Source organism: Mus pahari, chromosome 10, assembly GCF_900095145.1.
Source record: "Mus pahari chromosome 10, PAHARI_EIJ_v1.1, whole genome shotgun sequence".
Lineage (NCBI taxonomy): Eukaryota > Metazoa > Chordata > Mammalia > Rodentia > Muridae > Mus > Mus pahari.
In genome coordinates, this window is record NC_034599.1 from 88,165,338 (window position 1) to 88,178,346 (window position 13,009).

At 44.4% G+C, this 13,009-nt stretch overlaps 1 protein-coding gene across 1 annotated transcript in view; it reads left to right on the forward strand.

Annotated features, from left to right (window-relative positions):
* Positions 1-265: 265 nt before the first annotated feature.
* Slc9a9 (solute carrier family 9 member A9) overlaps positions 266-13,009 on the forward strand; it is a 539,646-nt gene continuing 526,902 nt past the window's right edge. Inside the window, exon 1 of the mRNA XM_021206677.1 lies at positions 266-602. Within this exon, the coding sequence (XP_021062336.1) occupies positions 428-602 (175 nt within the window). The 5' untranslated portion in view covers positions 266-427. The remainder of the gene's footprint in view (positions 603-13,009) is intronic.

The following is a 13,009-nucleotide window of genomic DNA, read 5'->3' on the forward strand; positions in this document are numbered from 1 at the left end:
TTGAATCTGGAAACTATTGATGGGCTGAGTCGAACTGTCTTACTATTAATGTACAAGCTGCCAGTTGCATACAGACTAAGAAATCATGCTGGAAACAGGAGGGCCACGAGTCTGGACATCAGCATCTTGCTGGCAGATTTGACTCGTGTGGAAGATCTCTTTCCAGAGTGAATCATTTAAAGACAGAGTCTTCTGTGATGAAACCACCCTCTGGAGTTTGAAAAGAGACGAGGCTGCTTTAAGAGAGAAACAGGAAGTTGTAACTAGAAGCCGGTCTGAATGCTAAGCCATCTGAATTGCTTGCGAAGTAGCAACAAAGTAGCAGTGTTTATTCTGAAATTCTGTGGGCACCAATCTGTCCTAGGCAACCCTCATCTTAAGTGCTCATCCCTCGTCCAGGGATCTCTCTGAGCAGGTCGAGTGGAGAATGGCGGGGCAGCTTCGGTTTACGGCAGGGAAGGATGAAGATCATTTTCAACACCAGGGAGCAGTGGAGCTACTCGCGTTTAATTTTTTGCTCATCCTTACCATTTTAACAATCTGGTTATTTAAAAATCATCGATTCCGCTTCTTGCATGAGACTGGAGGGGCGATGGTGTATGGTGAGTGTGTAAATGGTGGGGTTGATGTGTAACTTGTTGCCTGGGCGTAGTAATTAGAGACTTGTGCTCAGATGGCAAAGTGCAGAAAGTGACGGGAACATGCTGATTGAAGTGTCATTAGCTCAAGGAGAGCTGCTGCAGTGTTAGGGATGCCAACCTCTTTCCAGAGGAGCGGCAGAAATTCGCCTGGCCACAGAGCAGCTGTCACAGCAGTGCTCTGAGGCAGCGCAGTATGTGGGTCTGTTGACAGCTGCAATCCTTTGTCATGCGGGGAGTCATGGAGCGCTAGTCGTGGTAGTAGGATGTGGTGGCAATGCAGTCAGTCAGCGCAGCCTCTTCCACAGGCAGCCAGAGGAGCCATGCAAAGTTAACTGAATGGCTTCAGACTGCATGGAGGAAATACCCTTTCAACTATTTTCAAGAAGAAACACTCATAGAAACAGACCCCACCCTTGTACTGGGAATAATTGTGTCCAAATCCTTTTTCATCCTATGAACACTGTTTTAGCTTCTGATAATAAAAGTGTTAAACCAAGAATTTCCTATGCAACACTTTCCATTGCTTAGCCTGATTTGATATGATCTTGTTTATAATACTTATTTGTGTTCTCACACCACACACACACACACACACACACACACGCTTCACCCCCACTCTCCCTTTCTCTCTCTCTCTCTCTCTCTCTCTCTCTCTCTCTCTCTCATTTTAGACAAGTCTCACTCTATAGACAAGGTTGGCCTGGAACTCATTAGGCTGGCCTCAAACTCACAGTGATCCTCCTGCCTCAACCTCCTGGGTGCTGGAATAATAGGTATAAGTAAGAACACCCAATTCTTTAAACCACAGAGGGAAAAACAGTTTTAATTTAAGCTTTAACCTACCTAAGTGATACTCTTTCTGTGCAAGTTACCATGGCATCCATCATTTTTGGGAAGTTTAATAAAATGTGATTATGGAGTCTATACAGACTAGCCTGAGTTATCTAGCTTATTAAGATGAGATACAAGGCACCAGCACTGAGATGGTACTGAGACAAATTGTCTCCCTACCAACTGGCTTCACTACCCTTATCCTACCTAGTAAAAAGTAACAGCTTTGAACATAATGGGAACAGTCAAGGGGCTGCCAAAACAGATAGCAAAGAACATACTTTTTTGACTTCTCCTTCTTTTTGGAAATCCCTGAGGCTCTTTTATATGTCTGGACTCCAGGGAAACAAGATGAGGCGCCTTTCGTGTGCTAAGCGTGTGATGGACTGATCTTAACAAAGCATGATCCTGACTGGAAAGCATGAGATAGCCTATCCTTGAGCCACTTGAGCTATAGGACAGAGCTTTAAGGCCACGTAGCGCAGCTTGCTTTCTGGAAGCCAGTTCAGAGCACCGCTAAGTTCCTTTGTACTGCTGAAAGTTGTATAGCATACAGCAAAACTTTTCAGGGTAGGAGAGACAGGCCAAAAGAGAAGGGCACAGCGCTTTCAGAGGCCGAGCTCTAGACATGAGTCATTCTCCCTTTCTCCATAATCGATTTACCAGGAGCTTTCTCTATCTTGGGTAATAAATAATCAAAAAGATGCAGGGTGTAATCTGAGACGCCAGAAACGCTGTCATCCTAAGCATCAGATCAAAGGGCTGTGCATATTTTAGTGATCCAACACAGAGTTAAGATTAAACCCTTATTGGAAGGGAAGATTCTCCACAGCCTTAAATGTGCTTGGATTATAATGATTTTTATCAATTTCCTTCTCTGTGGTAGGGATATTGTTTTATAAAAGTAGTTAAACTTTGACTTAAATAATTCTTGATTAGATTTGGTTAATAGTTAGGCATGATGGTTGTCCCCACACTGAACAGCCAGGCATGGAGATCCTCCCCAAGCTGAACAGTCAAGCATGGTGATCCTCCCCAAGCTGAACAGTCAAGAATGGTAGTCCTCCGCAGGCTGAATAGTCAAGCATGGTGGTCCTCCCCAGGCTGAACAGTCAAGCATGGTGGTCCTCCCCAGGCTGAACAGTCAAGCATGGTGGTCCTCCCCAAGCTGAACAGTCAAGCATGGCGGTCCTCCCATGTGTTTTCATACATTTCAAGCTGTCAATGAAGTTCTTGTTCATTTTCAAGGGTAAACTCTAAAAATAATCCATTAGGATGGCCTCCACAGACTTCTAGGATAAGCACCTTTTCAAAATGCTATACTGAAGTGCTTAGTGTAGACTTTCTGTCAGGGATGTAATGAAATAGACAAACTAAAACCCAGGAAAAAGAAGAACTCTAAGAAACAACTTTTTGTAGTATGAGGGAGAGAATCTTTGTAAATGAATATGAAGTTCATACAGTTGTAAGAAATCTTAGAGAACGGAATCCTCCTTGTGCAGAGGAAGTGGGATTTAGATGGAGATCATGGTAGTGGCTGGTGCTGACCTGGGGTTCAGCATGTCTTTTAATCAGGGGTGCTGAGACAGTAATAAGTAACTTCCTTCAGTAATATTCCAGGGAGTGTGTGTATGTGTGTGTGAGCAGGGGGTGGGAGGATGGTGGGGAAATGAGGATGTTCCAAATATATGATCCTGTTGTAAGCCTTTAATGCTTGGCCATCTAGTTTCTTCTCCAGGGGGTCTGACAAACTAAAATTCCAGGGTAAACCCTTTCTCCATCTGAGGAAGCAAGCCATTGTTTCTACAGTAGACTGGCTAAAGGCATAATGAAGACCAATGGAGAAGACAAACATAGACATTTTCTTGTTTTCTGAAGACACCTTAGAGTAGCCTGGGACAGATCTCTCCATCCTGCTGTTAATCAATATGCTGACCGTTAATGTCTGTTCTGGCTTTTAGTCCCATTTAAGGGATTATTGCTGTTGCTTATTCTTTCCAATCTTGCCATAAAGCCCCTAGGATAGTTTGCCTTTCTCTTTGGGCTCATCAAAGAATTTGATGACCAGCCCCTATCTCTCTGACTGTGGCTCTTGCCTTCATCAACTGCTTACACAAACCACTTGCCCTTATACTGAGAACAGTATTTTCTTCTGGCACCACAGTATCTGTATTCCCTCAGCCCAATCCCCAACATGCTTCTCTGAGGGCATTCTGGTGACCTGTGCCAAATGTCTCTTAGAAGATGTAATAGATGCTGATACATTTAATCAGTGTACTTAGGAATCCAATTTAAAAAAAAAAAAATTCTAGGGATCAGAGGCTTAGAAAATGAGCAGTTACAGGATAAACAAGGAGCAAGGTGACCAAGCAGAATGTTCAACTGTTCTTTCATAATTATGGTTAGAAACAATTTTCAAGTCGTTAACCTTAAATTATCATAGGCAGGGTTATGGGGCCAAGAAGTTTCCTCTGTGCTGATTGGAAATAAAACTGAAGATCCAAATACAAGTAATTGCTTATACAAAAAAAAATAATAAAATAAAAGTTCTTCTCTCATTATTATGGGTCATGGGTGCTTTTTATAAATTAGCAGTGTCATTGTAGAAATATTTTTGCTCCGCCAGGCACAGTAAAGGGTAATTGTCGCTCATGACTTCCTATGGCTCCAGATATTTCAAAATGGAAGAATAAGCAACAGCCATAATCATTTAAAGTGGACTAAAAGCCAGAATGAGCGTTAATGGTCAAAATATTGATTGACAGCAGCTGGGACACTTAGTGCTGCTTATTTCGGGGCCGAGATTCATCTCCGAGGTGCTCATTAGAAAGCACTTGCTCCTTGGTCCCTGAGAGCATCAAGGAGTCCATTTTAACTCCTTAGGGGATCTCACATTTTGTAGGACATTTGTACATGGCATACCTTTGAGGGCTGGGATTTAAGATTAAGAACAAAACAATTTAAACATCTTAGAGTGCTACCTCCCCTCCCCCCATCATTTGACATAGAGACTGCCCTGAATTCAAGCAGAAATCTGTTCATAATTTAGTAGGGACCAAAGAAATCCCAAGCCTCTATAGTTAGACTTTTGAGCTTATCAAAAGTTCTGTCACATTCAAAGGTTTTCTGGCCTTTAAGGGTATTCTTCCCTAAGCTTAATAGAATAATTTAATTTAATCAACAGCTAGTTCCACCCCTCTCCCAGGTTTAAAGAAACTATAGTTACTAAAACATCTTTGCCCAAATCTTGTGAAGGTACTGACTTCACCTCAGCCTTTCTCAGAGGTTCCCAGCTGAAAATGGATCGCTGGACATGATGTGTCTCCACTTTATTGGTCCAGTTTTGCTCTGTCCCCACTCAGCCTGCATCCCTAGCTGACAGCCAGTCCTCCAGGGGATGCTCATCACCACTTCCCACCCACACCTACCTGAGCTGTCCTTAGGCATGGTGTCTGTTGAAACCTGGCAAACTCAGTGGAGAAAGCCCCAAATGCTGGTAATTCTTTTTATTTCCCACAGTAGCAGGATGTATTGCTCTACTCCATGGCTTAATTTCTGGTCTGAGTTTTCTCATCTATGAAATGGGCAGGAAATAAACTCCTTACAGCTTCAACACTTCTCCAAACTTCAAGCCAGGCCAGACTTCAATCAGACATCTTGGAGCTACTTCCCTTAAACCCAGTAGCTTTCTACTGGGAATCCAATCCCAGGCAACAACGAAGTCTAGTTGTTTCTCCTGACAGTTTTCCTTAACATTGGCTCACCACTCTTAGTTCGTCTGGGCCTCTTTTGATTCTAATTGGGTGCTCAGTAAATCTTACTGATTTCCTCCTGGAAGAGTGAGGTGATGAAGTGACTTCATCAGAGTAGCTGGGGTGGCTGTGTACATCTCCGTAGGATCCTTTCTCGCCAACCCAGAGGGGCTCTGTCTTAACCTGAAGGATCTCCAGGAAGGGCAGTTAGGTTCTAGAGTCCAATATAGTCAATTTGTTCTCGATTGTGCTACAAAAAGCTTGATTTAGTCACTTTCGATATTTGCCCAAGTTTTTTTTTCCACATTGTATTGTGTTGCTAAATTAAATAAGTAGAGTTATTGTATCAGGGCATTTCTTCCTACCCGAGATGTTATGTTGGGGCATGCCAATACACACCTGTAATTCTAGCTCTTGGGAGGCAGAGGCAGGAGAATCAACACAAAATTCGTTTCACATTACCCTGATTTGCATAGTAAGTTATGAGCCAGTGAAGGCTACACAGTGTGGCAATCACCTTTCTATGCTAAATAAGCCTGTGTATTGTGCTGGGGTTCTGAACCTTTAGACTTGTACAGCTTTGGCCTAGTTGCCCCGGTGCCTCTTCATTGCTCCTCTCTGAATGGTCTGAAGGGTCACTGATGGCACACACTAAGAGAAGGGGTTTATATGACTCAAGCTATTATATAGAGTATAATTGAATTAAATTCATATGGGTAATGACAGGGAATATTAACATTTGTTATCTCAAAAAGTAGATATATAATAAAAAACTAGCTAATGCAAATGATACATCTAATGCAAAATTAGACTCTACACATGTTGACCAGTTTAATCCTTACAGCAGTCATTTTTCAGATAAGGAAAAATTGAACAGAGAATCAAGTAACTTTCCTACTGTCACACAAATACTAGAGTTCAGGTGTGGGAGTCAAAGCTTGCCAGTTTGGTTCTATGTAGTTTCTTGGTAATGTAAGCGTGTGCATGTGTATGTGTGTTTCTGTGTGTACAAGTGAATAAAGAAGAGATTATTGTTTTCATGCAACAGATAAGGAATCTGATACTCAGAGACACAAAGTAACTGGTACCTGTTGGGGGTGGGGGTGGGGGCTGTGTTTTAGATTTAGGACACCTGTGTTATTCCACCAGCCTGAAGCATTCACTCCAGAACATCTGCTATTGTTAGCAAGGGTTTATTCTGTTCCCGGCAATGGTTCCTGTGCTGGGTAGTTTTATGCCAAGTTGACACAAGCTAAATCTTCTGAGAGGAAGGAACCTTAATGTAAGATCAGACTGTAGGCAAGCCTGCAAGGTATTACCTTAATTAGTGTCTGATGGGGAGGGCTCAGCCCATTGTGGTGGTGCCATCCTTGGGCTGATTGGTCCTTGGTTCTATGAGAAAGCAGGCTGAGCAAGCCATGGTTAGAAAGCCAGTGAGCTGCCCCGCTGTCAGCCCTCTGTAGCAGCATCTGCCTTCGAGTTCCTGCCTTGTTCAAGTTCCTGTCCTGGCTTCCTTCAACAATGAACAACAATATGGAAGTGTCAGCCAAATAAACCCCAAATCCCCAAGTTACTTTGATCGTGGGTCTTTCATCACAGCCATAAAAACCCTAATTAAGACAGTGCCTTTGGAAGTTTACAAAATAAATACAAAGAGGGGATTAGAAAATGTATAAGCTGCTGCACAGCGTTGGTGGGAACACGTTTCAAAGCTTGTGATTGTGGATTTGGGTCACCCTTTTGCTCTTATCAGAGTGTCCCCATTCAGTTAGTTGGGAACTGTTGTTGGCAGGGGCAGTTTGGTTCCTTCCTTACCTGTCAGAAATGGTAGTATGTGGACAAAAAAGCCCAATGTAACCCAGTGGAAGCAATACTGTGACTTCCCATTCATGCTATGAAGCTGAACCGGAAGTATCCCAGGGAAGGTGGCAAGGCTGCCTGGAAACAGCCACCCACACCCCAGAGAAGCTACCTTGCCAGTTGCCTCATTTGGGTTTTAAATACCCATGGATGTAGCAGATGCTTTACGGAGCCCGAGAAAAGAGATCGGAATTATGTGAATCATAAAAAGTAGGAGTCAGGGCTTTCTTCAAATGTGAGCTTGACTAACTTTAATTTTTGGAATAGTCTGAAAGATGGTAACTTTTATCTTTGGGTCCTCAGAACCCCGAAAGCGTCCTGGTGAGTCTGACACTGTTGATCTTGATGGAGTTGGAAGGCTGTAGTTTTAATCCTATTGGCTATTGGAGGGAACTACTGTCTATACTGTTTTAAGTATAGTGCTTTTAGCAGCCTGAATAGCATCATCAGTGAAAGACCAATGATCAGAAAAAGCAAGTGGCTAGGATCAAAACCACTGCCAAAGCCAGCCCTGTATCTACAGCCTTCTAGGTGGCGTCCCTAGTGCTTCAGTAGGGAAGGACTCCAACAGGCAGGTGCTAGTTTTGTTTCCTACCATCTTCCCCATTAGGGTGGAAACCATCTCCCTTCTGGGGAGCCACTTTCACTATCTACATTATTCTACTACTGGGGAAATGATAGATTGTTTTGTGTAAAACTATAAAGTAAGAACCCGTTGTTTAGCCAATATATATCTAGTTAGAACCTCTTGTCTACAGTTCTGCTGATGGCCTCTAAGGATGATGACAAGCTATTAGCTGTGAAAAAGCTGGTGCCCGAAGTCGTTTCCAGAGAAAAATAATCTATATCATACATATTAGAAATCTCAGAACCCAAGCTGGGCAGTGGTGGTGCACGCCTTTAATTCTATCATGCGGGAGGCAGAGGCAGGCGGATCTCTGAGAGTTTGGGGCAAGCCTGGTACACACAGTGAGTTCCAAGATGTCCAGGGTTACAAAAAGAGACGCCGTCTCACACCCCACCCCCCAAATAAAAAAATCCCAGAGATGTGAGTGTTGTGTTGTAGGCATGTATGTATATACATGTGGACGGGATATTGAGTGTTACCTAATGTGTGCCAAGGATGGATGGTAGACATGCAGTAGCTTACACTGGAGAGAATATGATCGCTGGACCTCTGCTATTTTCCACGAGTCTTTCACACAATGATAAATATTTTGGCATTGTCCCCAGGTGGGCAGCTTTATGGATGACTTCTATTTGGGTGCACGTGGGGGCCTCTCTGACTGGCAGGCATCTCACTCTAGTCCCGACTCCATTCTAAGACTGTTTTCTCCACCAGGGCAAGTCCACAGTGAACAGTGTGAGGCAATAAACTGTGTCCCTTTTAGAAACACACATACTCTGCACCCTGCTTTCAAATTTAGAAGGTTGGTGGGAGGGCAGGGAAAACCTTAAATAACAGAAAGCATCACACACACACACACACACACACACACACACACACACACACACACATACACGCATTTCCTTTCGGTTTCCGAATAATCTCAGGGCTAAAACTAAATTACTAAACCAGCACTTGTTGGGAAATGCATCCAGACATCGATACCCAAACCTTTGTCATCTCTTTAAACCACAGGATGCTGATAAGTCAAAAAAAAAAAAAAAACCTTATCAGATAAGAAGTTAAAAGTATCAGAAATGCAGTTCAGCCCCAGTGCTTGTAAATGCTTCTACTGTCACACTCAAACCTGCATTATTGACCTCACCTGTCACCCCTGCTGCCTGATTGTCCAATCCTAGCTGTGCTGCCTCTGCGTGCTTCTCCCTGACTGCTGTGTGTCTCCTGACCTCTTGCACGTCCTTCAACATCTCCAAGAAGCTCCCTCCAGTGCGCTGAGGACAGGGCTAGTGGTGTTTCCTTTAGATTGCCTGGGTCTTGTGTTTAGGGCTGGGCATGCAGGTCAGTATCAGTGCTTGCCTGGTACATACAAAACCTGGGCTCTAGTCAACAAGTGACAGGAACCTTGACCCCTGAACACCCCCCTCCCCAACACACACACACACACACACACACACACATACACACACAGATGCTTCTCTATTTTCCTGTCTCTTCTTCTATGACGCTCCCTCTCAGGAATCCCTTCACGTGTCATTGGCTGAGCTAAGGTAACATAATATTCCAGAGCCAATTGTCAGCAAGGGGAAGAAAGAAGGTGCCTAGAGCTAAGGGTGAAGTCAGTTTACCTGGATGGAGCACATGGCCAAAATAGGCATAGAAATAGGCAACCAACAACCAAAACAAAGTACCAAACCCCAAACCAGGGCATTTTCTATGTGGGGTGTGTGTGTGTGTGTGTGTGTGTGTGTGTGTGTGTGTGTATCAGCAATATCAGCTCCTGGTGAGGTGCTGGCAAGAGGACCATGAGTTTGAGACCCTGTCACAAAAGAAACAAATAGAACTTTGTTTTTAACGGACACATCACAGGTAGAGATGCTCAGGGATTCACCTACTTGGTTTAGAGAAGGTGGCAGTGACCTCACTCAACACATGGAGGTTCAGCTCCAGCACCCGGCTGTCCTGTGGTCTCCATGTATGAGCTGTAGTTGTGTGTGGCTTCCAAGTCCTTGCAAACTCCATGTGGCGCTTGAGTGAATGCTGTACAGTAGTCCACGGAGTACATAAAGTATGTAGTCCATAAAACTCACACCCACAGCTGGGCCGGCTGGGCCCTTCATCTCCAGGGAACCACCATTCCTACAAAAGAGAGTCGCAAGGGAGCTGGAGTTATGCTTTGCCCTACTGTGGGGCACTATGTGTGACCACGAAAACACAAAAGAGACTGGGATAACTCTGTATATTAAAGACCACTTGCCATCTGCTGCCATTTATGATTTTTTTTTAAAAAAATATTAAGGCCTTGTCCATATTTCTCTAACCAGAGCCCTGATAGAGAAACGTTTCTGTACCATATTGAATATCTGTCAGGAAGAGTCAAGAGACTTGGCTGTGAAATGAGGTTTATAGTGAGACAGCCATAGTGCCTGATTCTGAGAGGATGTTAGCACGCTAGCATTCCAAGGGAGGAAAAGGCCAGTCAGCTGCTGGCACAGTCTACGGTTTCTCGGGAGAAGAGCGTTTTATACTCATTTCTTTCTGGCTCACACACGCTTCAGAACATCTTATACATCTGTGGCGGGCAAATAGAAAAAAAAGTGCCTAATGAGAAAAGAGAGAATCCAAATGTCAGGGCTGCTGTTTCTGAATGCTCCTTGGTGGGAACACCCCCGAAGCTCCTTGCTCTTCCTGTCCTCTCTCCTCTCTTTGTCATAGAGTCTCAGGTAGCCTAGTCTTGCCTTGAACTCTTCATCATCTCTCACTGCCTCCATCCCTCAAGTGCTGGGATTATGCATCACTACCTCTTTGCTCTTTCATGCTCTGACATGGTGGAGCTGCCTTCCAGACATGTGATGGATGACATTTATGTAGAAAGCCCACAAGGACAGGAACATCACAGCATTTGTTGAGGTCCCCCTTCTCTCTGAAACTTTAAAATCCCTGTGATGGGTAAACTACATAGCAGACCCCTTTCCTCCTGACTTCAAGGGAGTTTGCGCTTAGTTGGAAATAATCCAACTACAACTCCACCTGAAGTGTTCGTCTTTTCTGGAGGAAAGGAGACGGATCATATCTCAGAGCCTCTGCCTTAAACGGTTCATTGTGTATCAAAGGTCTGCAAAGCAACACTGAAGGATGCAGGCTGTCATACGACTGGCTCCTGATACCGTGCGGCTCACACTATGTGAGCTGCACTCAGGTGAGCGAGATCTATGTACACGGGCTTTGATAGAGCATATGTTTGCCAAGGCGAGACCCAAGGACAATTTCAGGTACTGGGTGCTCTGTGAGTAAATCTCTGTCCTGGGCTTGCGTGGAGCTGAGGGAGGTCAAGATTCTTCTCCCCACCCCAGGGGTTCAGACACTCAGGCTTGGCAAGGCTCTCGTGCTTCTTAATTGTCGAATGTCTGCGAAGGAAATGCCAACTCCACTCAAAGAAGTGGGTTGGGTCTCAGAGATGACCTCTGAGTGAGTGCTGTGACAGACCAAGATCACGGCTGTGTGCTGTGAGCGCATGCTCTGGGAGGTGGTCCCCTTACTGAGGCAAGATGTTTTTCAATGGGAGTGGTGGTTTGCTGCCATGGTGGCCAATCTTCTATTTATCTGTGATAGGGTGATGGGCACTTTCCTTATCCTGTATCTTTGTGTGGATATGAAAGAAATCACTTCTGCTCAGAGTTCTCTTCCTCTTGCAGTCGGACTGTATCTCTCACCACTCCATCTTTGTGTCAGCATCCGCCCAGGACACTGAGTTTGCCTGTGAAAAACTGTGGGAGGCTGTGTGGGAGCATTTGGCCTCTGACCAGCAAGGACTGGCCAGCTGCTGCTCCTGCAGCCTGGGCGTGCTAGCCATGATGGCTCTGCAAACCGCCAACACTTGATTCCTTCCAACACTTGGGGTTTGGAGCAAATGAGGGCCAGAACCTCTTGGCTCATATGTTAAGTTGGATCCTATAAAAAGGAAGTGCTGGAAGAGATTAACTATAGAAAATAATTTACTACGGGAAGCTTCTTTGAGAGAAGATGGGGAGGGGGATGAGAATTTCAAAATAACTGTCTGTCTTTGATGTTGGACCAACATTTATGGAGAAACAAAAGGAAAAAAGGTTGTACAGGGGACCGTTAGCATACATTACAATCGTAAGAAAGGTTTGGAAAAGTTAAGGGGAGATTATACTCATGATTGCCTTCAGAGCGGTCCCCAGCTTTTTGCCTTAAGTAAACCCACTGGGCACAGATATTGGCTGGATCTAGAATGCCCCTGCATGAATGTGCTGATAGATCATGGGGTGCAGGAGCTATGACCACGCCAACTGCCCTCTTCTCGGAACTGTATTTTCATGGCTAATATATCTGGTGGTTGTTGTTGTTGTTGTTGTTGTTGTTGTTGTTATTTCTGTCTGCAAATGTAACACTCCATTCTTATTCAAGTCTGAGACCCAAGCTGGTACAGGACCAGGCAGGACCACTCAGTTTTTTGAGACCTTATGTGAAATTTAACCACACCAAGGAACATGCATTTGTTGTTAAGGCAAGGACTTGGCTTTCCATGCTTGAGAATTGGCTATGGGTAGACACTTCTTGTTCGTTTCTTGTTGCCTCGTTGAGAGAATTTTTCAAAGCTAAGTAGCTAACTTACTGGGAGTTGGGAGTGACATTAATTTAGGTTCTATCCATTTAGACCCCTGCAGGGTCTGTCTTGTTGTATTTTTAATTTTGTGTCCCACTTGAGTAAAGAAAGCAATAATAGTACCGTCGTTCATGGCACCAGTTTATCAGTCTTAGGAAATGAGTGGACAGAGTGATGTCCTTCTGTGCCTAAAAATATGAGGTGTGAGTGAGCTACCCTCTGCACTCGCCTGGGTGCTTTCGTCATAAGCACTCGGCACTCTGTCTGGAAGGTTCCCACTGTTCTGTGGCAGATACTCAATAAAGGTCAGGGTGCCCAGACATATGGCTTTTCTGACATAGCTGAGAATATACAAAGGATTGATTTGGGTTTTAGAGACTTCAGCCTATGGCTGCTTGGTCTCCTCTCTGTGGTCTGAGGTGATAAAGGTCATGGACGTATAGGCCTACTTCCTAGAGATGCTTACATTGAAGCAGAAACAGAGAGCCAGGGAGGAGCTGGGACACTGGCATAGCTGTAGAGAATACCACCCCCCCCCCAGTGACCTTGATCTAATCATGCCTCAGTGATGGAACTCAGCAGCTGAGGGCAAACTTTCAATGTGCACTTGTTTGGGAGACCTTTATGTGTAAGGTGTCTCTTCTTGTTCATGAAGATTGGGTGCAATTTT